Source organism: Platalea leucorodia (genome assembly GCF_965183815.1).
Source record: "Platalea leucorodia genome assembly, chromosome: 23".
NCBI classification, from domain to species: Eukaryota; Metazoa; Chordata; class Aves; order Pelecaniformes; family Threskiornithidae; genus Platalea; species Platalea leucorodia.
The window spans coordinates 3045671-3069041 of NC_138845.1; the positions used below are offsets into that span (position 1 = coordinate 3045671).

The following is a 23371-nucleotide window of genomic DNA, read 5'->3' on the forward strand; positions in this document are numbered from 1 at the left end:
GCCGGGGGACACCCGGACTGCAGTGCGGGCAGGGGGACGGGGTGACACCGCGCCGGGGGACACCCGGACTGCAGTGCGGGCAGGGGGACGGGGTGACACCAAGCCCCACCGGACACCACTGCCCTTCGCGTGGCCCGCAGCGGAGGCAGGCTGGCCCTCGGTGACCCCCATAGGGGCTGTCCCCTATAGATGTATATAGCGGGGGGCGGGGGGAACGCGTAGGGTAGAAGCCGGGGGGCGCCGCCAGGCAGCCCCCGCGCCGGGGCAGCGGAGCGTGGCTGGACGCGGCCTCGGCCGTAGAATAAAGTTCTGTTTGGGGGAACGTGGATTATTTTTGTCTCGGGAGGAGTAAAAAACCCCACGGGGGGGGTTGGGTGTTGGAGAGGGAGGGAGCAGCGGGATTCCCAGGAGCAGCGGGATTCCCGGGATAAGGCTGCCCCAGAGCACCCCGCTTCGAGGAGTCTCTTTTTTTATTCCATGCTGCGGCAGCGAGGTGCTGCCTACAAAAAGGGGGGGGCTGGTGCTGCCGGGCACCGCCGGGGAAGGGAAAGAGCCACTGGAAAACCGGGATGGGGAGAACTGGGATGGGGGGGGACAGCGCCGCATCCCACGGCTCCCTCCGGCCTCTGCTCCCGTCCCAGCGGCGATGGTGAGGAGGGCGAGGCGCGAGGCCGAAGGCTACACCTTGGTGGTCGCACCCTGCGCGGCTCCCAGGGCCGTGAGCTGCTGGATCTTCTGGCTCATCATTTCCACCACGGCTGCGGGGAAAGAAGGGGGGGGGAGAGGTGAGGGGGGGGGCGCTGGGGGGGCCCCCCAAAAGCGGGGAGGGAGGCGGGCGCTTACCCTGCTTCATGGCGTGTTTCTCCTGCAGCGCCGGCTGGATCTTCTCCATCTGCTTGGTCAAGAAATCGATTTTTCGCTTGAAAAAGTCTCGGGCGTCGTCTGCCGTCTGAGGGAAGGGAAGGAAGGGGGGGATGAGGGGGGGTCTCTGGGGCACAAACGCGGGGAGCAGCCCCCGAGCCGCCCCCCCAAACCCGACAGCGTCCTCCCCCCCCGACGCGCGTCCCTCACCTTCTCCACGTAGTAGCCGGTTCCAACATCGATCAGGACGCGTTCGACGTCCGAGAGCTTCCCGGGGACGTACATCTGGGAGGGGGGTGTCAGGGAAAGCGGGGAAGCGGGAGGGTTCCGCGGCTCCGGCGGGAAAGCCGGGGAGGGAGCGCGGGTGCGCCGGGTGCTGGCAGCGCCGCGTGACGCCGCCGGCGCCCGTTTGGCACAAACGGCCCCGAGGGGAGCAAATTTGGAGGGCAGGAAAGGATACGGAGCTGGTGAGCGGCACCAGCAGGTCCTTCCCTGCGGGGGGGGAAAAAAAGCAAGTGGTGAGGGGAGCCTCAACATCTGGGCAGGGCGTGGGAACATCTGGGTGCCCCCCACCAGCCCCCCCGGCACAGGGTGCCAGAGCCCCGGCTGAAAGCGCCGACATGGGGACTCGGGGTTGGTACCTCGGAACCTCGCCCCTGGGGGGAGGCAGAGATCTGGGGGAGGAGGGAGCGATTTTGGGGGAGGAGGGAGTAATTTGGGGGAGAAAGAGTGTTTTTTGGGGGAGAAGGGAGCAATTTTGGGGGAGAAGGGAGTGATCTTTGGTGGGAGGAGGAAGGAGCGATTTGGGGGAGGAGGAAGGAGCGGTCTTGGGGGAGGAGGAAGGAGCGGTCTTGGGGGAGGAGGAAGGAGCGGTCTTGGGGCAGAAAGGGAGCGGTCTTGGGGGAGCGATTCGGGGGAGCAGCCAGGGCCGGCAAGGCCCGGGAGAAGGCTACCAGCCTCTGGGGGCTTGGCACGGCCCCCCCGGGCCCGGCCGGGATTGGGGGGACGCCACTCGCCTTCGTTGCTCTTGTTGAGGACGTTGAGGCAGTCCTTGGCTTCCACGTACTTGGTCTGCACCACCTTGAGCTGGGCGATGGAGGACGAGAGGAACTCCACCTCCTGGCAGGGAGCACGGCCCCGTCAGCGGGGAGGGGGGGTCCCGGGGCCGGGGGGCGCGGGAGGGGGCTGGGAACGGCACCGGGGGGGAGGGGGGGCAGCCCAGGGTGGCCCCTGGCCGGGGTCACAGACGGTGACGTGGGGCTGGGGCACCTCCGGCCTTGTCACCTGCCCGCCTCGGCCACCCAGTGCCCGGTCTGGTCCAGTAATGTCACTCCCAGTCCAGTCTGGCCCAGTACATCCCCTCCCAGCCCAGTCTGGTCCAGTAATGTCACTCCCAGTCCAGTCTGGCCCAGTACATCCCCGCACATCCCCCCAGTCCTCCATAGCCCAGTCTGGTCCAGTATGTCACTCCCAGTCCAGTCTGGTCCAGTATATCTCCCTCCCAGCGCAGTCTGGCCCCACACATATCCCCCAGTCCCCCCAGCCCAGTCTGGCCCAGTATACCCCCCACCCTCAGCCCAGTCTGGCCCCACACATACCCCCCCCTCCCAGCCCAGTCTGGCCCTACACATCCCCCCCAGCCCAGTTTAGCCCAGTACATTCTCTCCCAGCCTCCACAGCCCAGTCTGGTCTCATGCATCCCACTCCCTCCAGACCAATTCAGTCCAGTACCTCCCCCTCCCATTCAGCCCAGTCTGGTCCAGTCACCCCTCCTCTGCCCCCAGTCCAGTCTGGCCCCACACATCCCCCCCCAGTCCCTCCAGCCCAGTCTGGTCCAGTACATCCCTCCCATCCCAGTTTGGCCCAGTACATTCCCTCCCAGCCTCTACAGCCCAGTCTGGTCCAGTACATCCCTCCCCCCCCAGCCCAGTCCGGCCCCACACATCCCCCAAAGCCCAGTGTGCTCCAGTACATCCCCTTCCCAGTCTCCTCCAGCCCAGTCTATTCCAGTACACCCCCCCAAGCCCAGCCTGGCCCCAAACATCCCCCTCCCAGTCCTCCCAGCCCACTCTGGTCCAGTACCACCACCACCCCCCCCCCAGCCCAGTCAGGCTCCATAAATCATCCCCCAGCCCCAGGGCCCAGGCTCGGCCCACACATCCCCCCCCAGCCCGGTCCCACACAGCCCCAGGCGGGCGGGCCCGGCCCCACACGGCTCCCCCCGGCCCCACAAAGCCCCCCCCGGCCCCACACGGCTCCCCCCGGCCCCACAGAGCCCCCCCCCGGCCCCACACGGCTCCCCCCGGCGTGGCCCCACCTGGTCCAGCTGCCCCTTGAGCAGCTCCAGCTGCGGCAGCGTCAGCTCCCCCACATTCACCGTCTGCGCCATCTTGGGCCGCCGCGACGCTCTGGCACCGACCAGCGCCTCTCGCTGCTCCGCCGGAACGCGCCCCCTGGCGGCCGGCGGCCGGCAGCGCTCGGGGAGGGGAAGGCAGCATCCCCCAAAATGGGGAGCAGCCCCCCAAAACCGGGGGGAGCAGTCCCCAAAACCGGGTGGAGCAGGCCTTTTGCACGGCCCCAATAACCCCCCCAAGGGAAAAGGGTCCCCTCCCCAGAGGCAGAGGCTAAAGCCAGCGCTACCACAGGGACGGAGCCCTGAGCAAGGAGCCCCCCCCACATTCCCAGGACTCCTGGGGTCCCCCCCACCCCAAAAACCAAACTCGAGGGGGGGCAGAAGCAAAGGCTGGGGGCTCCGGGTCACCTCCAGTAGCAGAGGAGGAGGGCAGGAGCCTCGGGGACCTTCCCTGGGGAGGGGGGCTCCAGCCTTGGGGACAGATGGGGAGCAGGGGGGGACAGGGCCAAAGGCAGCAGCTTTATTTTCACAGAATACACAATAAAACCACTTTTGTTAAAATCAACCAAAGCAGTTGCAAACACAGACCCCCCACCCCCGCCCCGAGGGTCGCCACCGTCGCCCCGCGGGGCCGGGGACCCCCCCAGCCCTCACTGCAGGCAGACGGGCAGCCCGTAGGCAACGGGGGCCGCCCCGATGAGGTACTTGAGTTTGGGGGCTTGGCGAGCCTGGGCGACGTAGGAGAGGAGCGGGGCGCCCGAGCCCCCCCTCAGCCAGCCCTGCAGCAGCGCCTGGGCGTAGCGGTCGATGTCCCGGTCCGTCACATCCCACAGGTTCCCCAGGACCAAGGGGCTGGAAAGGGAGGAGGGCATGACGCCTGCTGTCACCCCAAAAAAACCCCCAGCCCCACACATGCGAAGCCTCTGCCCCCCTCAAAGAGACCCCCTGTCACTCACCAGCCGGCCATGATGTACTTGAGGACGATGCCGGAGCCCTCCAGGCTGCCGCGGACGGCGAGCGCGGCGCTGCTGCAGCCGAAGAGCAGAGTGACGGCGCGGCAATCCAGCCGGGAGATGGTCTGTCCGTCCAGCAAGCGGGCGCCCGCTCCGTGCCCCGCGTAGCTACGGGGAGAAGCCCCCCCGGGTGAGCCCCCGGCTGCGCCCGTACCCCCCCGGGGTGTCCCCAAGCAGCCCCAAGATGCTCACATGTAGAGGTCGTGCTCCAGGAGGGCTGCCTGCATCTGCTCCGGGCTCGGGACGGCTCCGGCCACCCCCCTCCAGCCGGGCTCGCTGTGGGAGAACTGGTGAGAAGGGGTGGGGGGCACAAACCACCCCCCAACTCCCCCCAAGATCTCCACCCACCTCTCGAACCAGCCCCGAAATCGCTCCTCGGTGCCCAGGAGGTTGCTGTGCGGGTTGAGGACGTAGAAGGTGCTGCTGGGGTTCACGCCACGGCTCAGCACAGACCCCGCCTGCTGCTGGAGGGGGGAAAACGAGTGGGTCCCAGCCCAGCGCAAGGTTTTGGGGGGTCCCCCAAACCCCGGGGCTGGGGTACGCGGGGTCGCCCATCCTCTCACCTTCTGTGCCAGGGAGTAGCTGAGCAGGAAGCGCAGGGAAGGGAGCCTGGTGACCGGCACAGCCTTCAGGCACGCCATGCTCTCCCAGGGCAGCTTCTGCAGGTGCTGGGAGGAAGAGGAGGAGGAGGAAGGTGTGAGCGGGAGGGAGGCAGCAGAGCCAGAAGGAGGTGAAGCAGGAGGAGGGGTCTCACCTTATCCAGCACCAGGACGAGGGAGCCGCCGGGCTGCGTGGCGCAGGCTCTCCGCTTCTCCACCGCCTCCTGCAAGAGGAGCTGAGCCTTGCGGGGCTCCCCTGGGCAGAGGCCGAAGGCCAGGGCTTGCACATCGCCGGGGGCGAGGAGGGGAGCGGCGTTCAGCACCACCTGCGGCGAGGAAGAAGGGGGTGAGCGTCGACAAAGCAGGGGTTCAGCTCCCCAAAATCCTGCCCCAGCCCGGGCACCTGGAGCAGGGTAGGATCCGAGTGCCTCCAGCCGCACCGGCAGAGCTGGGGGTGCAAGCGGGCGGCTTCCTCTGCCAGACCGGGCTCGGGGCCGGTGGGGATCAGGGCACCCCTCCAGCAGCCCAGCACCTGCGTCTCCAGGGTCTCGATGAGGCTCTGCAAGAGGTCAGGGAGTCACTGGGGGGCTCCAGACTCCCCAACACTCTCCAAAATGTGCCCCCACATCGGGGCGCAGGGTGGTGCTCCCCCCACCTTCATCCTGCGGTCCAGCTCGGAGCGGCGCCGCCACCAGTCTTGCTTGTCCGTGCAGTTGTTGGCTTCCTTCTGCTCCTTCTGGATGGCGTCAAAGTCGCTCAGCACCGAGCGCAGCAGCGCCTGGAGGAGGAAGGGAGCCGTGATCCGAGCCCCAAACGCAGCTGGGCTGCCCCTCTCCCATCCCTGCCCTCACCTTGTCGAGCGCGGTGGGGATGCGGATGGTGACGGGAGTTGCGCCCTTCTCCAGCCGCGTCAGCAGCAGCGTGTCCCCTACGGAGCCGGGCTGGATGCTGGTGAGGGTCAACACGCACACCGTCACCCCTGAAAGTCACACCCGGACCTTAAGGACAGCCCCAAGGGCCCCAGCCGTCGCTCAGCACCCTCCTGGGCGATGAGCTGCCTGGTCCCCATCCTCGCATCAGCCCTTACCGCCGGGGATCTGCTGCAGCTGCGTTTGGAAGCCGTCCCGCACCTCAGACCCCAGCCCCGTGGAGCGGAACATGAAGAGCCTCTCGAGCTCGGCGAGGTGGTGGCTGCACTGGGCAGCGCTCCTCTCCTGCAAGGAGAGCCCACGGAGCTGCTCGGCCACGTCCCCCGCTGACTTCTTCTCTTTCTTCTCTTTCCTGCGGAGGGAAAGGCGGTCGGGGGGGGATAACCACCCCAAAATCACCTTTGCTGGGGCTCTGGTGGTGTTGGATGAGCCCCTTCTCCGTGATGCTCTGAAGGGAGGGGAGACCGAGGGACTCACTGAATCTTCCTGTGGATGACGCTGAGCAGCTGATGGCGAGTGGTGACGGAGACCGACTCGGAGAGCAGGTACGCGGTGGAGAGGGGGTCCTGGTTCCCCGTGGCCAGAGCCAGGAGCTGGCAGAGCTGGCTGTAGAGCGCACCGGGAGGGCAGTGGCTGATGCAGTTGAAAGCATCTTTCAGGAGCTTGAGGACAGAGTCCAGCGAGGAGACATCTGGAAGGGACAAAGCATCAAGACCCCGGGGCCGGATCAGGCACCAAGCCCTCGGGCAACGCTCCCAGCGGCGGCGAGAGGAGGTGGAGCGGGGAGCAGAGGGGACAGACGTGGCGTCCCCAGCACAGCCGCCAGCTCCCGGGCCAAGACCAGCATCCCACACACCAGAGGCTCACAGAGCAGCCCCGTGTTACCCTTGGCCAGCAGCCTGACGCCCACCCAGCCGCTCACCCACTCCCCCTCCACACAAAAGGGTGAGGAAATAGGACAAAAAAAACCCCCATGGGTCAAGACAAAGACAGGGAGGTCGCTCACCAGTTACCAGCCCAGTCAGAACAAACCCAATTTTATAGAATCCTAGAACGCTTTGGGCTGGCAGGGCCCTTTCCAGGCCATCCCGTCCCACCCCCTGCCACGGGCAGGGACATCCACAACCAGAGCAGGTCGCTCACAGCCCCCTCCAGCCTGGCCTTGGATGTTTCCAGGGACGGGGCATCCCCCACCTCTCCGGGCAACCCCTGCCAGTGTCTCACCACCCTCAGCGTGACAAATTTCTTCCTTACATCCAGTCTGAATCTCCCCTCCTTTAGTTTAAAACCAGCCCCCCTTGTCCTATCGCTACAGGCCCTGCTAAAAAGCCTGTCCCCATCTTTCTCAGCCCCCCTTAAGCACGGCAAGGCCGCAGTGAGGTCTCCCCGCAGCCGCCTCCTCCCCAGGCTGAACCCCCCCAGCTCTCTCTGGTTGCATCCAGAGGGTGGTGGTCAACAGCTCCATGTCCAGATGGAGACTGGTGACGAGCGGGGCGCCTCAGGGGTCCCTACTGGGACCAGTGCTGTTAACTTGTGAACCTCATGGGGTTCAACAAGGCCAAGGGCAGGGTCCTGCACCTGGGTGGGGGCGACCCGCGGTGTCAGCACAGGCTGGGGGATGGAGGGGTGGAGAGCAGCCCCGAGGAGGGACTTGGGGGTGCCGACAGACGAGAAGCTGGCCACGAGCCGGCAACGTGTGCTCACAGCCCAGAAAGCCAAGCGTCTCCCGGGCTGCATCCCCCGCCGCGTGGGCAGCGGGGCGAGGGGGGGATTCTGCCCCTCTGCCCCGCTCTGGGGAGACCCCCTGGAGCCCCGCGTCCAGCTCGGGGGTCCTCAGCACGGGAAGGACGTGGAGCTGTGGGAGCGGGGCCAGGGGAGGGCACGGAGACGATCTGAGGGTGGCCCAGCTCTGCTGGGGGGACAGGCTGAGAGCTGGGGGGGTTCAGCCTGGGGAGGAGGCGGCTGCGGGGAGACCTCACTGCGGCCTTGCCGTGCTTAAGGGGGGCTGAGAAAGATGGGGACAGGCTTTTTAGCAGGGCCTGTAGCGATAGGACAAGGGGGGCTGGTTTTAAACTAAAGGAGGGGAGATTCAGACTGGATGTAAGGAAGAAATTTGTCACGCTGAGGGTGGTGAGACACTGGCAGGGGTTGCCCGGAGAGGTGGGGGATGCCCCATCCCTGGAAACACCCAAGGCCAGGCTGGAGGGGGCTGTGAGCGACCTGCTCTGGTTGTGGATGTCCCTGCCCGTGGCAGGGGGTGGGACGGGATGGCCTGGAAAGGGCCCTGCCAGCCCAAAGTGTTCTATGAAACACAAAAATTGGAATTCCTTCCCCCAGTGCCGGGGAGCAGCCCCTCCTCCTCCTCCTCAGCTCTCTTCCCTCTGCCCATACAGTGGTTTTTATCCATTTTAAATATATTTTTGCAGAGGTGCCGCCGACTTCACCGACAGGCTCAGCTTTAGCTTTCCTCCCCCCACCCAGCACCAGAACCTCCCCACCCGCACCGCGCCGGGTGCTCACCGCCAGCCGTGGGCAGGGCGGAGGAGAGGGTCCCCTCCGGGCGCAGGGGGTCCCCGCTGCCCGGCCACCGCGCTGCCAGGGCGTCCTCGCCGGCCTCTTGCTGCAGGACCTCGTGCTCCCCGTCTGCATCCTTCTGCCTGCGCCGAGGCAGCCGCCTCCTGCCTGCGGGGAGGGACAGAGGCGCCTGGGTCCCTGGGACTGGTGGCAGCGGCGGGGACACTACGCAACTGCTTAGGGGTGCATGAAGGCAAGACCCCCCCCCAGTCTGGGTAGCCCACCTCACCTGGGGCTCCCTCCTCTTCCTCAGAGACCCGCAAGACCTCAAAGCTGATCTCAAGCTCTTTCTCCACCTTCTCCTCTTCTTCAATGGCCCTCAGAAGCTCCCGCTCCTCCTCTGCTCTCTTGCCGGGAGCCCTGCGGGTCGTCCGCTCCCTCTTCTCCTCCGCAGCCCCGGCTCGGCGGGCGCCCGGCCGCCCTCTCCGGGGCCGGGCACTGCCGCTCTGGCCACCGAAGCCCAGCGAGCTCGCCTGGGACGCCGTGGATTTGAGGGGCAGAGCTTTCTGGGTGCAGGATGTCTTGCGGGTAGCTGCGGGGGTCCGCCCCGCTTCGGGATCCTCCACGTCACTGTCATCGCTGAATGTCACCTAAAGCAGAGGGACAGAGGGTGTTGGGGCTGGCACCGGGTGCACGGGGCTGCCCCTCGCCTCCCTCCCTGCTCACCTTTAGGCGAGACTTGACTCTCCCCAAGACTCTGGGCGCTCGCGGGACCCGGGCCTTGCCGGCCGGCGGGGAGGATTCGCTGAAGATGGTGAAGGGAGTCCTGGGGCCGGGGGCCGCCTGCGCCTTGGCGGGGGGACGGGTTTTCTGGCACGGGGTGCACGGCACCGTCACCGGCCGGATGACGATGGGGGCCACCTCACCGTCCGAGTCGCCCAGAGCAAAGATGTCGTCGGCATTCGGCGCAGCCAGGGGCTTCGCTCTCTGGCTCTTCTTCACTCTGGGCTTGGGCACGGCGGGGGCCGACGTTGTCTTGGTTTTGCATCTTTGGGGTTGAGCCTTGTCCGTCTTGAGGGTCTGGGGCACGGCTGCCACTTCGGGCTCCGCCAGAGTCAGCGTTGGCAGCTGCAAGGTCCAGGAGCCGGCAAAAACACCATCCACGGAGTCGCCGTGCTTGGAGGCCAGGCGGCAAACGGCGGCCATGGCTTTGGCGAGCAGCAGGATGGCCCTGGAGACCTCCAGGCTGGGCAGGTGGGGTCTGCAGGCCGCCAGGAAGGTCAATCCCGTCTCCAGCTCCTCCTGTAGTTCCTCCGCCAGCCGGGGGCTGGCCAGGCTCTGAAGGGCCAACGTGGCATAGCCAGTGGCCACCAGATCATCCAGCAGCTCCAGCGCAGGCAGGTCCCGGCCGACAGAGCCGCCCCACAGCTTGTCTCGCAGCACAGCGGCAAAGCGGGCAGCCACGGCGGCGCAGCGCGGCAGCGTGGCACGGATCAGCCCCAGCCCCTCGGCCGCGCTGCCCGCTGCCAGCTTGCCCTGGGCGCAGGAGAGGAGCCAGCGCAGGCAGAGAGCCGAGAGGGCCAGGTCGGAGCAGAGGCGGCACGGGCAGGCTGCCGGGTGGGTGAGGAAGGCCAGTTTCTTCCTCCTCTCAGGCTTCAGCTCCGGTGAGGTGTCGAGAGCATCCGCCTTCTCCAGCGTGCTCACCGTGGCCACAAACTCCAGCACGGGACCCTTCAGGAAACTCTCCTCTTCCCCGGGGGGCTCAGAGGTGGGGTCCCGCGGCTTCTTGTCCTCGCGTTTGCCCTTCCTGGGCAGGATCTTCGTCTGGCCTTTTTGCTTCTTGCTGGTTTTAAACTCTGCAGGCGGAGGGGAGGGTTATTTCGGCATCCTCGCTGCACAGCCCTCCCCCAGCTCCCACCGCAGCCAGCCCAAGGAGGGACGTGGGAAGCCGGACCCGACGCTTCTGCTTTCCCCAGCTACGCCTTTATCGGCTGGAGGAGTCGCTCGATGAGCCAAAACACGGCTCAGTCACCCCCCACCTCTGCGTCCTCCTGGGTCACGGGGATCGGCTGCTCCAGCAGCGTCTGCGCAAGGCGGATCTCCCACCCCAGCCAAAAGTGGGTACAAGAGGAGCCGGTCCCTGGCGCTGCCCAGGCTTGGGGCTCACCTCAGTCCCCCCGTTCCCCTGCTCCGAGCCCGGAGCGGGGACTCACCGGTGTCCGACTCCAGGAGGAAGAGAGCCTGACAGAGGTCGAAATGGCTCAGCTCCAGCTCGTTCTGCTGCAGCTCCAGCTGGGCCTTCAGCACCAGGAAGGAAGCACACCTGGGGGGGGGGGGGAAACAGCCCTCAGAGCCCCCCCACAACAGCCATCGCTCCATCCCCAGGGCCGCGCGGGAGGGAGGCAGGCGGGCAGCGAGGAACAAGCTCACGTCCGACCTGGCAAGCTGATTTCATGGGATGTAACGCACCCCGGAGCAGCTGCTTGCTCCGGACCAAGCTAGGAAGGGGCCAAACCCAGCCGCCAAGGGCCACCGTGGCCGCCAAGAGCCACCGACACCCACCAAGGGCCACCGTGGCCGCAGGGCAGCTCACCCCTCACCGAGCATCCCCCAAGCTCAGGGCCAGGCTGTCCCCTCCCCGTCTCCACTCACCACCGGATGGTTTGCAGTTTCATGGCCAGCTTGACGGCCTCCAAGCAGAAGGCTTTAGCTTTACACACCACCTCCAGCCTGCTGAGGAGAGCCACGTGGTGCTCCGAGCAGGCCAACATGTCAGCCAGCACTTGCCACTTCAGCAGCAGGTTGTCCCCTGCCAGAAGGACAGGAAGGTGACCGGAGCTGCTCCTCCCGGAGAGGCAGGCAGAGCCCGTCTCTTCCCGGAGGAGCGGTTGGGTTTTGGTCCACACGAGCAACCGGCTCACCGTAATCCACAAACTGGAAGTCGGACGCTGTTGTCTGACAGCCCAGCAGGTCGCTGCCCATCACCAGGAGGACGATGCTGCGGAAGAGCTTGTGGGCTTCGGCGAGAGCCGTCTCGGGCGTCTTCCACCCTGCGTGAGGGCGGTCGTGGGTATCGGTGCCAACTAAGACCCTCCCCAGCTCCAGCAAAGAGCAACTCCCCCCAAATTCCCTCTCCTCGCCCCAAACGGGCTGGTTTGGAGAAACCCAGAGGTCAAATGTTTGCACGGAGCTTTGTCCGCAACCCCTGTCAGCCTGATGCTCACCGGGAGGGTTTAAAACATCCCCCAGGAGCTCACCTTGCACGAAGATCCACTGCTGGAGCTCCGGCGAGAGGCGGGCAGCGGGGAGGCTCAGGTAGACGGCCACCAGCTGAAGGACGTGGGCTCGCAGCAGGTACCAGACCTTTGTGATTTTTTGCAGAGCCGGGTTCTGGAGCACCCCCAGCAACAGGGTGAGACCCTCTTCAATCTGCAGAGGGAGAAAAAGAGTCACCGTTCGTGGTCTGGGGTGTCTCCATGCCCAAAGTCCCTAGCGAGAGGTACTGAAACAGCCAGACGGAGCTGCTGCAGTCTCCTCTTGCCCTCTGACATTACTTCTGAGGCAGAAAAGGGTTTTTAGGAGCCTTACCCGGTGGTTGACGCAGCACAGCTGGCTGCGGAGCAGGAGGCAGGTTTGCTGCAGCAGCAGGTAGGAATCGTCACTGCTGTCGGCATTCTGCAGGCAGGACTCCGTCTCCTCCAGGAAAAGCTGGAAACCAACGCGCCGGCATGAGGGCTGCGGCCTCGGGGATCGGCCGAGCTCGCCCCGCGGCCCCTTCCCTCCCTGCCAGACTGACCTGAGCATAGCTGGGGCATTCCAGCTGGAAGAGCAGCTTGGTGACCTCGCACAGGGCTCTGGCCGCGCCCAGGCTGTCCCCGAGCGCGCCGCACAGGGCTCTGACCAGGAGGTAGCTCTCCACGGCTTGCAAGGGCTGGGAGCAGGAAAAGCCCCACGATTACAACTCGGAGACCACCCCAGAGGGACTTGGTATGCCTGGGGAGGCTGCTGGCCCGCCGGCCACCTCCCCAGCAGCCTTACCTTGCCCATCAGCTTGTAGAGAGCTGCCAGGAGGTGCAGGGAGGCTACGGTCTGCTCGGGGCTGCGCACGGCTGGGACGCCCGGCGTCGCCAGGAGCTGCTTCCACAAGGCGAAGGCGTCGTCCAGGCTTTTGGACAGAGCTGAGGGCACACCACGGGTCTGAGACAGCCTGAGCCAAAGCCAGGCGCTCCCGGAGAGCCTCTTCAGCGAGGGCCCAGACCCCACAGCGTCCTCACCGGTCTCTGTCACCAGGTTGAAGGAGATGCCATCGTACAGGAACCTGTCCTCCAGCAGCCGGCCTTCGTAGTTGAGGTCGTTGGGCTCAAAGTCATCCAGGCTCTTCAGCCCCTGAGTTTTGGCTCTCTGGTCCCTCTCTATGCTCTGCAGAGGGGGAGAAGGCAGCGGTGACGCACGTTAAGAGACACCACGGGGTTTCCAGCGGGGTCTGCGTGGCTTTTGGTGGCCCCGGCGCAGCGCTGAGCGTTGCCAGCCAGGCTGAGGAGGGCACCCAACGCGTGCGCTTCCAGATCGGGACCCGTTTCGGCATCCCACAGCCCCCCTCCGCCGCCCTCACCCACCGTCTCCAGCTTGGACTCCAGGGTGCAGATGTAGAGCCAGAGCAGAGCCTGCGCCCGGTCATCGAGGAGCTGGTCCTGGTTCTGGGCGCTCCTGGGCACGAGCTCCAGCAGCCGCAAGGCTTCACAGACCGAGTCCAGGGAGGAGCTGCCGGAGAGAGGGATTAGAAACAGCCTTCTGCCTCCAAAACCCCTGGAGCTTTTTAAGGGGAGGGACAGATACACCCCAGGACCCCAAACAGAGCGAACAGCCGGAGCAATAACACTCCAGATCCTTAAAACTCCCCCTAAGGACCCTCAAATGCTCCTTGGGGACTTGCAGGGACACAGGGAGGTGATCCCAGTGCGCTGGCATCCACCCACCAGTCCGTCTGCTGGGCGTAGCTGTGGTAGCACAAGACCTGGGCCAGCTCCGTCAAGCCGATAGCTCGCTCGTGCAGGCGGCCGCTCTCCTCCGAGCAGATCTCCAGCAGGTCGCAGAGGACGTTGTAACGTTCCTGCCCCGTGTCGGCTCGGACAGTCTTGTAGGCCTTCAGCTCCGCAAAGAGGACGGTCACCAAGGTCTCCGTGTCCAGGCTGTGCCCCTCCAAGCCTTCCTTCAGGGTCCTGGGGGAAACAGGAGCTGTAGGGGGGCTCAGCGGATCCAGGCAGGTCTTGCAGGGAGAAACATCCTCATTTTACCAGTTTGGGAACCGCAGCTCTCAAGACATCCACCCCCCACGCACCGGGCAGCCTTCCAGGTCTTACCGTAACCGTAACTCCTCGGCTCCCTGTTTCGCAGCATCCGTTTTGACTCTGACCCAGAGGGAGACGGGCTCTGCCAGCAGCTCCCCGATCCGGCCCCGCAGCGCGGCCAGCCACTGCACCACGCACGCCAGGGCTCTCTCCAGCTGCCCCAGCTTGCGGTAGCTTTCCACCTGCAGCCTGAAGCATTTGTGCAGCTGCGGGGAGAGCAGAGAGAATCGGCTTCGGTGCTACGTGGGAGCAAACTCCCCGCTTCCCGCGTCCCGTACCGCAGCCCCCTTCCCCGCCTGGGCGAAGGGAAGACCTCAGAGCAGGGAACTGGGGTTGTTCCAGGAACAAAAGCTGGTCCCATCCTCTCCTTTGCTCCCCTGGCACCGGGATCAGACCGTTCGGCTCAGCCCCGTTTCTGCCAGAAGCGTCAGACAAGCGCTTACCCTCTCCGGGGGAATCTCTGGACACGCGTAGGCATCCGCTGTCTGCGGGCTCTTGCAGAAGAGCTCGCAGATGGAGCTGGCCTCCTCGTGAAGGTTCTGGCTGTAGAAGATGTAGGCCAGCTTGAACGTGCACAACACTGCCGCAAGTGAAACCCAAATATTAAAGATGTGATAGAGAGAGAACGACCCCTCTCTCCTTGTCCAGCCAGGGACGGTCACCCTCCGCCCCGGCCCCACCAGCCACGTACTTTGCGTGGCAGAGAACCCCCTCGCTGCTCCCCGGCTACACGGACACCGAGCTCTGCGACCGCGTTCGACCCGAGCCGGGGCCGAGGAGCCGGGTTTGGTCCCACCCGCTGCAGCACTGACCGGTGATGTCGAGGTACTTGGCTCGCTCGCTCTCGGGGAGCCCCTCCAGCGCCTCCAGCATCCACACCACGCTCCTCCCGCAGCCCGCCGTCAGCCGCTGCAGACCCGGCCAGCCCGCCGGCTGCGGGGAGAGGGAGAGGGTGGCTAGCAAAAGGCCATCAGGGACCCACAGCCCCCCCAGATCCCCCCCGGGTGGCTTGAGCAGCCCCTTCCAACCCCACCAATGTGCCACCTCCGAAGGGAGAAGCCTCCCAACACCACGAGCGTCTCGCCCACCCCCAGCGCCGGGGACCGTCCCCTCCGCTGCGGGTACCTGGGAGCACTGGAAGGCGTCGTAGGCCACACTGGCAAAGAGCTGGAGGCTGCGGTAGAGCAGCTGCTTCACCATGAGCTTCTGTTTGACGCCGTCGGGAGGAACCTGCGAAGGGGAGGGAAGGAGAAAAGCGGCGTTCGTGGCGCTCGGGCAGCACCAGGCGCTGCTGCTCAGGATGGGGACGCCGGAGAGGGACACTCCGTCGATGGATTAAGGGGAGCATCGAGCCCGGAGCAGGGTTACAAACCCTCCAGCTGCTCACGGAGGCTCTGCTCAACCACGTTACGTGGTCGCCCCACGCCCGGCCCCAGCCTCACCCTCTCCAGCAGCCACTGGAGGACGTGGCAGTGCCCCTCGGTGAAGGCACAGAGGCCGAGCACGTCCTCCCGGCCGAAGCGCTGCTGCCTGCTCCTCTTCACGTAGTCGCCGAGGGAGCAGACGATGAACTGGCAGCTCTCGGCCAGCACCCTCAGCAACCGCTCCGAGGCCTCCGCCGCCGCGCCGAGAGCTGCCGCGGCCTGGGATAAGGGCGGCCCTGCGGAGCCAGCGCTCTCGGCCAGCACCCGGCTCAGCTGGATCCCGGCCTCCAGGAGGGACAGGGGGTCACCAAAAGATTCTGCGGAGCTGCCGGTGGTCCCCAGGAAGCCCCTCGCGTCCTTTACCGCCTCCTCGGCCTCCCTGTGCCGGCCGCTCTTGCAGAGGTGCCGGCACTGCTCCAGGGTGAGCTCAAAGAAGCAGAGGGATTGCTGGAGGGTGGGGGGCTCCGCCGCCTCCTTCCGCAGAGCCGCAAGCAAGCAGTCCCTGAGCTGTCGGCCGAGGAAAGCCGAGGACGGCGCCCGCTGGGCTTCGTACATGGCAGCAGCGGCAGCTGCCTGCTGCGCCGTCTGGGAGGTGAAAAAGGGGGGCTGCAGCGGCAGCAAGGCCGCCCCGTCCTCCTCCAGCAGCAGGAGGAAGCGCAGGGCTCGCAGACGGACCGAGAGGACGGCTCTGCCCTCCTCCTGCGGCCGGTCGGGCTCGGCCAGGGTGTCCGCCCCTCTCCAGAGGACGCTGAAGCTGCTGTAGGCGATGGCCGTGAAGTCCTTGGAGGGCGCCTGGCCGGGGCGGTAGCTCAGCAGGCGGGCACGGAGGAGGTCGGCCACCCTCCAGCAGGCATCGCCGCTGCCCCGGCCGGCCGCGTTCCTCAGCAGGTGGTAGAGGATCTTCTCCAGGTAGAGGGGAGCGGGCTGCGGTACGGTCGTCAGGTAGCCCTGGCACGCTTCCTTGGCCACGGCCACCAGGCTGGTGGCGAGCGTCGGGCAGCCCCCGGGCTCGGCCATCCGCTCGACGCAAATCCGTAGGACTTTGTCGCAGATCTGGCTTTTCCGCAGGCGGGAGGTCTGGCTGGCGTCGGAGGTGTTTCCCTGGAAGCATAAGAGGTGTTCCTGGGGAGGGGAGGGGGTCAGACCCCCGGCACCCAGCCCAGGGCCCTCCGGGGGAGGGGTTCCCCCCCCAGCGGCGGCAGCGGAGCCCCCCGACCCCGGCTCACCCTTAGCTCGGCAAGCAGCTTGTCTATGCCCTCCCCGCTGTCCATCCGGGCGGCGAAATCAGCTCCTTTGAGGGGCTTCATCTGCAATGACAGGCCGGGCTGGGGCGGGCGGGGAAAGGTGTGGGACCCCCACAGCTCCCAGCCCCCCCATGCTTGCAGGCAACCCCCGGCCCCGCTCCCCAGGCCCCTGTGATGCACACAGCCCCCTGCGAGCCCCCAGTCCCATCCTCCAGTCCCCCCAGGACCCACAGCCCCCCCCAGCCCCACTCCTCAGCCCCCCAAGGGCTCACAGCCCCCCCAGCCCCATGCCCTGGCACCCCCGGGTCCCCCAGCCCCACTCCTCAGCCCCCCCAGGGCCCATTAACAGTGCCCTGCATCCCCACCGACCCCCCCAGCCCCACTCCGTGACCCCCCCCAGGGGCTCACAGCCCCCCAGCCCCACTCCCTGGCATCCCTGGGGCCCCCAGCCCCTCTCCCCAGGTACTCACAGCCTGGAACCCCCCCAGTCCCCCTCCCCAGGGCCTGCAGGTCTCCTCCCGCCCCAGCCCCACTCCTCAGCCCCCCCCAGGGCCCATTGACAGCCCCCTCCGTCCCCACAGACCCCCACAGCCCCACTCCTCGGCCCCCCCCAGGGCCCACAGACCCCCACAGCCCCACGCCCTGGCACCCCCAGGGGCTCACATCACCCCCAGCCCCACTCCCTGGTACCCCCGCAGCCCCCAGCCCCACTCCCAGCCCCCCAGGGCCCATTGACAGCCCCCTCCGTCCCCACAGACCCCCCCCCAGCCCCGCCGGGGGTCAGTAGCCCCCCCAGCCCCGCTCCTCGCCCCCCGGGCCCGCGGCCCCTCAGGCTCACACTGCCGCTGCTGCTCCGCCGCCGCCGCCGTTAAGTGCAGGCCCCGCCGCGCGCCCCGTTCAAATACCCTCCGCAGCCAATCAGCGTGCGGCTCCGCCCGGCCGCCCGCGCGGGGCACGCTGGGAGTTGTAGTCCCCGCTGGGGGGGGGGGCGCGCATGCGCACGGCGCGTCCTGCAACGGGGGCGGTTGTGAGGGGCCCCCGGGCAACGGCGGCGATTGTGCAAGGACCCTTGTGCAACGGGGGGTCGGTGCACAGGGACCCCCGTGCAATGGGGTCGGTGTGCAAGGACCCCTGGGCAATGGTGGTGGTTGTGCAAGGACCCCTGTGCAACGGGGGGGGCGGTGCACAGGGACCCCCGTGCAATGGGGGTGATTGTGCAAGGACCCTTGTGTGGTGAGGGGAGGGTGCACAGGGACACTTGTGCAATGGGAGCCAGTGTGCAAGGACCCCAGTGCAATGGGGGTGATTATGCAGGGACCCCCGTACGGCGAGGGGTGGGTGCACACGGACACTTGTGCAATGGGAGCTGGTGTGCAAGGACCCTCGTGCAATGGTGGGAGAGTGCACGGAGACCCTTGTGCAATGGGGGGTTGGTGTGTGGAGACCCCCGTGCAATGGGGGGCCAGTGCACAAGGACCGTTGTGCAATTGGGCTGGCGTGCAGGGACCCCCGTGCAATGGGGTCAGCGTGCAAGGATCCCCGTGCAATGGTGGTGATTGTGCAAGGACCCTCATGCAATGGGGAGCCAGTGCACGAGGACCCTTGTGCAACCAGTCTGGCGTGCGGGGACCCCCGTGCAATGGGGTCAGTGTGCAAGGACCCCCATGCAATGGTAGCAATTGTGCAGACACCCTCGTGCAATGAGACACAGGTGCACGGGGACCCTCGGACGACGGTGGTGGCTGCGCAGGACCCCCGTGCGACGGGGGTGGGACCCTTGGACGACGGTGGTGGCTGCGCAGGACCCCCGTGCGACGGGGGTGGGACCCTCGGACGACGGTGGTGGCTGCGCAGGACCCCCGTGCGACGGGGGTGGGACCCTCGGACGACGGTGGTGGCTGCGCAGGACCCCCGTGCGACGGGGGTGGGACCCTCGGACGACGGTGGTGGCTGTGCAGGACCCCCGTGCGACGGGGGTGGGACCCGCGGACGACGGTGGTGGCTGTGCAGGACCCCCGTGCGATGGGGGTGGGACCCGCGGACGACGGTGGTGGCTGCGCAGGACCCCCGTGCGACGGGGGTGGGACCCTCGGACGACGGTGGTGGCTGCGCAGGACCCCCGTGCGACGGGGGTGGGACCCTCGGACGATGGTGGTGGCTGTGCAGGACCCCCGTGCGACGGGGGTGGGACCCGCGGACGACGGTGGTGGCTGTGCAGGACCCCCGTGCGATGGGGGTGGGACCCGCGGACGACGGTGGTGGCTGTGCAGGACCCCCGTGCGACGGGGGTGCTCGTGCAGGCCCCCGCTGTGCCGCTCTGGCCAGAACAGAATTATTTTCCTCGCCCGCAGCCTTGAGAGCAAAACAGCCGCGTCCGATACCGCCGGGTGTTTTGGCTGCCGCCGAGCGGCCTCAAGGCCGCCTCCGGTTCCTGCGCGGCTCCCACGGTGTGCGGGGACCCCCGTGCAACAGGGGCGGGCGTGCAAGGACCCTCGTGCAACGGGCGGGGTTATAACGGAGCCCGACAAACGGCGTCCTTCTCCCCGACGAGCCTCGTGGCGCGGGAGCCGCAGGAGCTGACGGAGCCCGGAGCGTCTGCGAAAACCCACGCCGCAGACGCAGAAGTGGCCGAATCCGGCAGACGGGAGCGGGACGGAGGCGAGGAGGAACGCGACAATTCATAAAATCACGGAATGGTTTGGGTCGGAAGGGGCCTTTAAAGCTCGTCTTCTTAAAGCTCGTCTTCTTAAAGCTCATCTTAAAGCTCGTCATCTTAAAGCTCATCTTCTTTATCGTTATTCTTAAAGCTTCGCTGGGTAAAAAAATGGCTGGACAGCCAGGCCCAAAGATGGCGGTGAATGGGGTTAAATCCCGCTGGCGGCCGGGCACCAGTGGCGTCCCCAGGGCTCCGTACTGGGACCAGTCCCGTTCCATGTCGTTACCAACGATAAAGGGGATCCGGGCGCCCCGGGTCGCTGGGCCCGGGTTTAACAAGGCTCAGGGCCGGGTCCTGCGCTCGGGGCACAACAACCCCAGGCAGCGCCGCAGGCGCGGGGGAGAGCGGCTGGGAAACAGAAACGGCCCCGGGGGGGGGTGGAGAGCGGGGGGGTGGGAGCCGACAGGGTGCCCGGGTGGCCAAGAGGGCCAGCGGCATCCTGGCTTGTATCGGGACCGGTGTGGCCAGCAGGCCTGGGGCAGGGATCGCCCCCCGTGCTGGGCACTGGGGAGGCCGCCCCTCGAATCCCGCGCTCGGTGCTGGCCCCCGGCCACAAGAAGGACACGGAGGGGCCGGAGCGTGGCCAGGGCAGGGCAGCGAGGCTGGGGCAGGGGCTGGAGCCCGAGGGTGGGGAGGGGCGGCTGGGGGGGCTCAGCCTGGAGAGGAGGAGGCTGAGGGGAGCCCTCATCGCTCCTCCAGCCCCTGAAAGGAGGCTGGAGCCAGGCGGGGTCGGGCTCTTCTCCCCAGGAACAAGCGCTGGGACGAGGGGGAACGGCCTGGAGCTGCGCCAGGGCAGGGCTGGGTTGGGTACGGGGAAAAACCTCCTCCCCCAACGGGGCGACGAGCGCAGGCGCGGGCTGCGCAGGGCAGGGCTGGGCCCCCACCCCGGGTGTTTAACCGCCGGGGGATGAGGGGCTCAGGACTGGGCTCAGCCGTGGCCTCGGCAGCGCTGGGTTAGCAGTCGGACTCCGTGATCTCAAAGGTCTTTTCCAACCCAAACGGTTCCACGATTCCGTGCTGCCCAGGGAGGCCGGGTGGTACCCGAGGATGCAGGACGGCGCCCAGGGAGCGTGCAAGGGGGTGCCTGCGGATCGGCGTGCAACGAGGCGCTGGGACGCGGCTCTGCACAGAGCGGGACGGCCACGTGTTGGTGCAACAGAAACCCCGGTGGACGCAGAAACCCCCCGCGCACCAGGAACAATCGCGCAAGCGCGGCTCCGCGCACCGCTGCTCGGGACAAGACGGTTCCAGCGTGCAACTTGCACGCGCGCAGACCCCCGTGGTGGGCAGGGGGGCAGATCCGGAGCAGGTTCCCCCCCAAAAACCATGTGGGGATCTGCAGAAACACCTTTTATTTTGGTTTTTTTTTAAAAAAAAAAGAGAATCCGCCTCCACGCATGCTTCCGACCCCCCTGCCACCACGGAGGCGGCAGGGACGAGGACATTTTGGGGGTCACCAGCCACCCAGAGCGGCCACTCACCCCGTAGCAGCAGATCAGGGTGTCCCCACGTCGTCCCTTGGCAGGGTGACGGCCGTCGCGGGACCCCGTCACGGCTCGGGCGCGGCGTCGGCGGCGTCGGTCTGTCCCGGCGGCGCGGACAAGCGGAGCTCGGCGTCGTGGCGGCTGAGGGCGAAGAGGCGGCCGACGGCCAGCAGCGCCAGCAGCGCCACGGCCGCGCAGACGCCGAACATGCTCCTGGTGCCCGTTTGCCGGTCGCTGTCGTGGAGAACCAGTAAACCCAGACAGGCCAGTAAGTTCAAAGGAAGGCGAAACCAGTTCATCACCCCCAAGCGATCCTTTTCCGGCACAACTTTCCGTCGGAGGAAACCCATGGCCGGGAAGTAGAGCCCGCAGGAGAGTTCGATGAGGAGGAAGGCGAGGAAGGACTCGGCGGGGTTCTCCTGGCCGGGGTTGGTGGAGAAGGTGAGCATGAAGAGGGAGAAGAAGAGGAGGAGGACGGCGAGGGAGAGGAGGTGGACGGGCTGGAGGTGGTAGCGCTTGGAGAGGGCCAGGCGGTAGAGCGAGGAGCCCAGCATGCTGGCGGCCATGAAGCCGGAGAAGACGATGCCCAAGGGAGCGCCGTGCGGATCCAGGACGGGGGTCCAGAGGAAGATGAAGATGTAGATGACGCTTTCAAACAGAGCCTGGATGGTGCCCAGGAGAAGGACGCGCCGGTCGGAGAGGAGGCACTTCAAACCGTCGCCGCAGGTTTTGGAGAAAGCTCGTTTCTTTCCGTAGTTTTCATCCCAATTTTTGACGGCGAAGACTCCCGACAGCACCAGGAGGGGGATGGAGACCATGAACGGGGCCACCGGGCCCAAGCCCAACCACTCGGCAAAGAAATCGGCCGTCGCCCCGGCCCCCACGGCGATGACGTTGTTCCAAAAAGCCGCTCGGGAAAAGGTGACGGCGATCCACTCGGTCGGAAAATCGTACCGCTCCACGTGCTCGTGGACGTACCACGCCTCGAAGGCGGAGAAGAGCAACGCCGTGGACAATCCCCCTAAAACCCTCCCCACCGCCAGGACCAAATAATCCCGGGAGAGTTTAACCAAGCAACAAACCGAATAGGTCAAGGAAAAAAGGACGCAGGATTTTTTCCGACCCAATCGATCTACTAAAGAAGAGGAAACCAACCCAAAAAGGACGCTGGAGGCGAAGCCGCAGACGTAGAGGATGGCGATCTGTCCCTCCAGGAAGCGATAGTGCTGGTAGAGTTTGTAGAGGTAAGGTCCTTGTAGCCAGTCAGCGGCCAGGGCCGGCAAGTAGACGCGGTAGTAGCCGCGCTGGAAGCGGCGGAAGGCCGGGTTGGCGTGGTGGGGGGCGACGGCGGGGCGGGAGCGGCAGGCGGCCAGCTCCAGCGCCAGGCAGGCGGCCAGGAGGAGGGCGCAGGCGGAGTAGGAGGCGAGGAGCATGGCGGAGGGGAGGGCATCGGCATCGCCGGGCGCTGGGGGGGCTGCGGAGGTCCTGGGGAGGGGGGGGTGGGGGTCAGTGGGGCTGGGGGGGGGAATGGGGGAGGGTGGCCCCCAACCAGCCCCCCCCGGCTCACCCCAAAAGGTGCCTCTGGCTTAGTCAGCCCCGCTGAGCCCCCCGGCACCCTCCTCCGGCCCCAGGGAGCCCCCTCCCCACCGAGCAGGGCCCCCCACAGCCCCTATACATCCCCCACAGCCCTGCCCTATATGCATCCCCCCCCGCAGTCCCTCCCTGCCCCATATGGCACCACAGCCCCGGGCCCCCCGGCCCCACATGCCCCCAGACCCCCACAGCCTCCCCATGACCCCATACGGACCCCACAGGCCCCACACAGCCCCTATAGCCCCACACGGCCCACATATCCCCCCCCCCCCCCCCGGCCCCATACAATCCCCATAGGCCCCATAGTCCCCCCCCAACCCCACACGGTCCCCATAGGCCCCATACGGTCCCCATAGCCCCCCCCCCCCGGCCCCATATAGTCCCCACAGGCCCCATAGCCCCCGCCCCCCCCCATACAGTCCCCATACGCCCCCCCCCAGCCCCTCCCTGGCCCCATATGGTCTCCGTAGGGCCCATACGGTCCCCATAGCCCCCCCCAACCCCATACGGTCCCCATACGCCCCCCCCCAGCCCCTCCCTGGCCCCATATGGTCTCCGTAGGGCCCATACGGTTCCCATAGCCCCCTCCCCCGGCCCCATACGGTCCCCATACGCCCCCCCCCCAGCCCCTCCCTGGCCCCATATGGTCTCCGTAGGCCCCATACGGTTCCCATAGCCCCCTCCCCCGGCCCCATACGGTCCCCATACGCCCCCCCCCCAGCCCCTCCCTGGCCCCACACTGTCTCCGTCGGCCCCATACGCTCCCCCACACCCCGCCCCGGCCCCATACGCTCCCCACAGGCCCCACACGCTCCCCATACAGTCCCCATAGCCCCCCCCCAACCCCATACGGTCCCCATACGCGCCCCTCATAGCCCCTCCCGGCCCCATACGGTCCCCATAGGCTCCCCCATAGGCCCCCCCGGCCCCATACGATCCCTACAGGCCCCATACAGCCCCCCAGTCCCCCCGGCCCCACCTGCCCCTCAGCGGGGGCAGCAGCCGCGCGCGCCGGCGCCCCCACGCACCCGCTTCCGCTTCCGCCTGGCCCCCGGCCGCTGCCGCCGCGGGTGCCGCCATCTTGGCCCGCGTCACGTGACGCGGGCCCCGCACTCTTCCCCACCTCTCTCCCTTCACCTCCACCAAAGGAGGTGACCTTTCCCCTCTCGATCACCTTTGACCCCGGTACGGAGCCCTGGGGACGCCACTGGTGCGGGCCGCCAGCGGGATTTAACCCCGTTCACCGCCATCTTTGGGCCCGGCCATCTTCACCAGTTCTTTACCCAGACTTCG

At 67.0% G+C, this 23371-nt stretch overlaps 3 protein-coding genes across 9 annotated transcripts; all 3 read right to left on the minus strand.

Moving 5' to 3' along the window:
* Positions 1-461: 461 nt before the first annotated feature.
* PFDN5 (prefoldin subunit 5) lies at positions 462-3271 on the minus strand. Its single transcript, XM_082332341.1, has 6 exons — positions 3179-3271; positions 1878-1980; positions 1322-1353; positions 1072-1146; positions 844-949; positions 462-758 (listed from the first exon to the last, which is right to left on the minus strand). The coding sequence occupies exons 1-6, from the start codon at positions 3248-3250 to the stop codon at positions 679-681; spliced, it is 468 nt and encodes a 155-aa protein (XP_082188467.1). The 5' UTR covers positions 3251-3271; the 3' UTR covers positions 462-678.
* Positions 3272-3544: 273 nt separating this feature from the next.
* Positions 3545-19136, minus strand: ESPL1 (extra spindle pole bodies like 1, separase). 5 transcript variants are annotated; one of them, XM_082332296.1, is made up of 31 exons: positions 17124-19136; positions 16268-16348; positions 15060-16142; positions 14743-14847; positions 14430-14550; positions 14061-14197; positions 13630-13823; positions 13246-13488; positions 12886-13030; positions 12544-12688; positions 12308-12447; positions 12066-12089; positions 11858-11977; positions 11527-11698; positions 11191-11319; positions 10922-11078; positions 10483-10592; positions 8996-10125; positions 8559-8919; positions 8276-8437; positions 6233-6446; positions 5914-6107; positions 5678-5805; positions 5482-5604; positions 5230-5385; positions 4982-5152; positions 4791-4895; positions 4576-4691; positions 4420-4503; positions 4171-4335; positions 3545-4066 (listed from the first exon to the last, which is right to left on the minus strand). In XM_082332296.1, the coding sequence occupies exons 2-31, from the start codon at positions 16346-16348 to the stop codon at positions 3865-3867; spliced, it is 6417 nt and encodes a 2138-aa protein (XP_082188422.1). In that variant the 5' UTR covers positions 17124-19136; the 3' UTR covers positions 3545-3864. The 5 variants fall into 5 exon arrangements, with proteins under 5 accessions (XP_082188422.1, XP_082188420.1, XP_082188419.1 ...); XM_082332294.1 differs by having other exon boundaries at positions 12066-12200; XM_082332293.1 differs by having other exon boundaries at positions 4576-4688; positions 12066-12200; positions 12308-12688.
* Positions 19137-19641: 505 nt separating this feature from the next.
* Positions 19642-23371, minus strand: MFSD5 (major facilitator superfamily domain containing 5). Of its 3 annotated transcripts, none has more exons than XM_082332306.1 (2): positions 23253-23371; positions 19642-21970 (listed from the first exon to the last, which is right to left on the minus strand). In XM_082332306.1, the coding sequence occupies exon 2, from the start codon at positions 21916-21918 to the stop codon at positions 20551-20553; it is 1368 nt and encodes a 455-aa protein (XP_082188432.1). In that variant the 5' UTR covers positions 21919-21970; positions 23253-23371; the 3' UTR covers positions 19642-20550. The 3 variants fall into 3 exon arrangements, with proteins under 3 accessions (XP_082188432.1, XP_082188431.1, XP_082188433.1); XM_082332305.1 differs by having other exon boundaries at positions 23058-23360; XM_082332307.1 differs by lacking the exon at positions 23253-23371 and adding an exon at positions 23107-23172.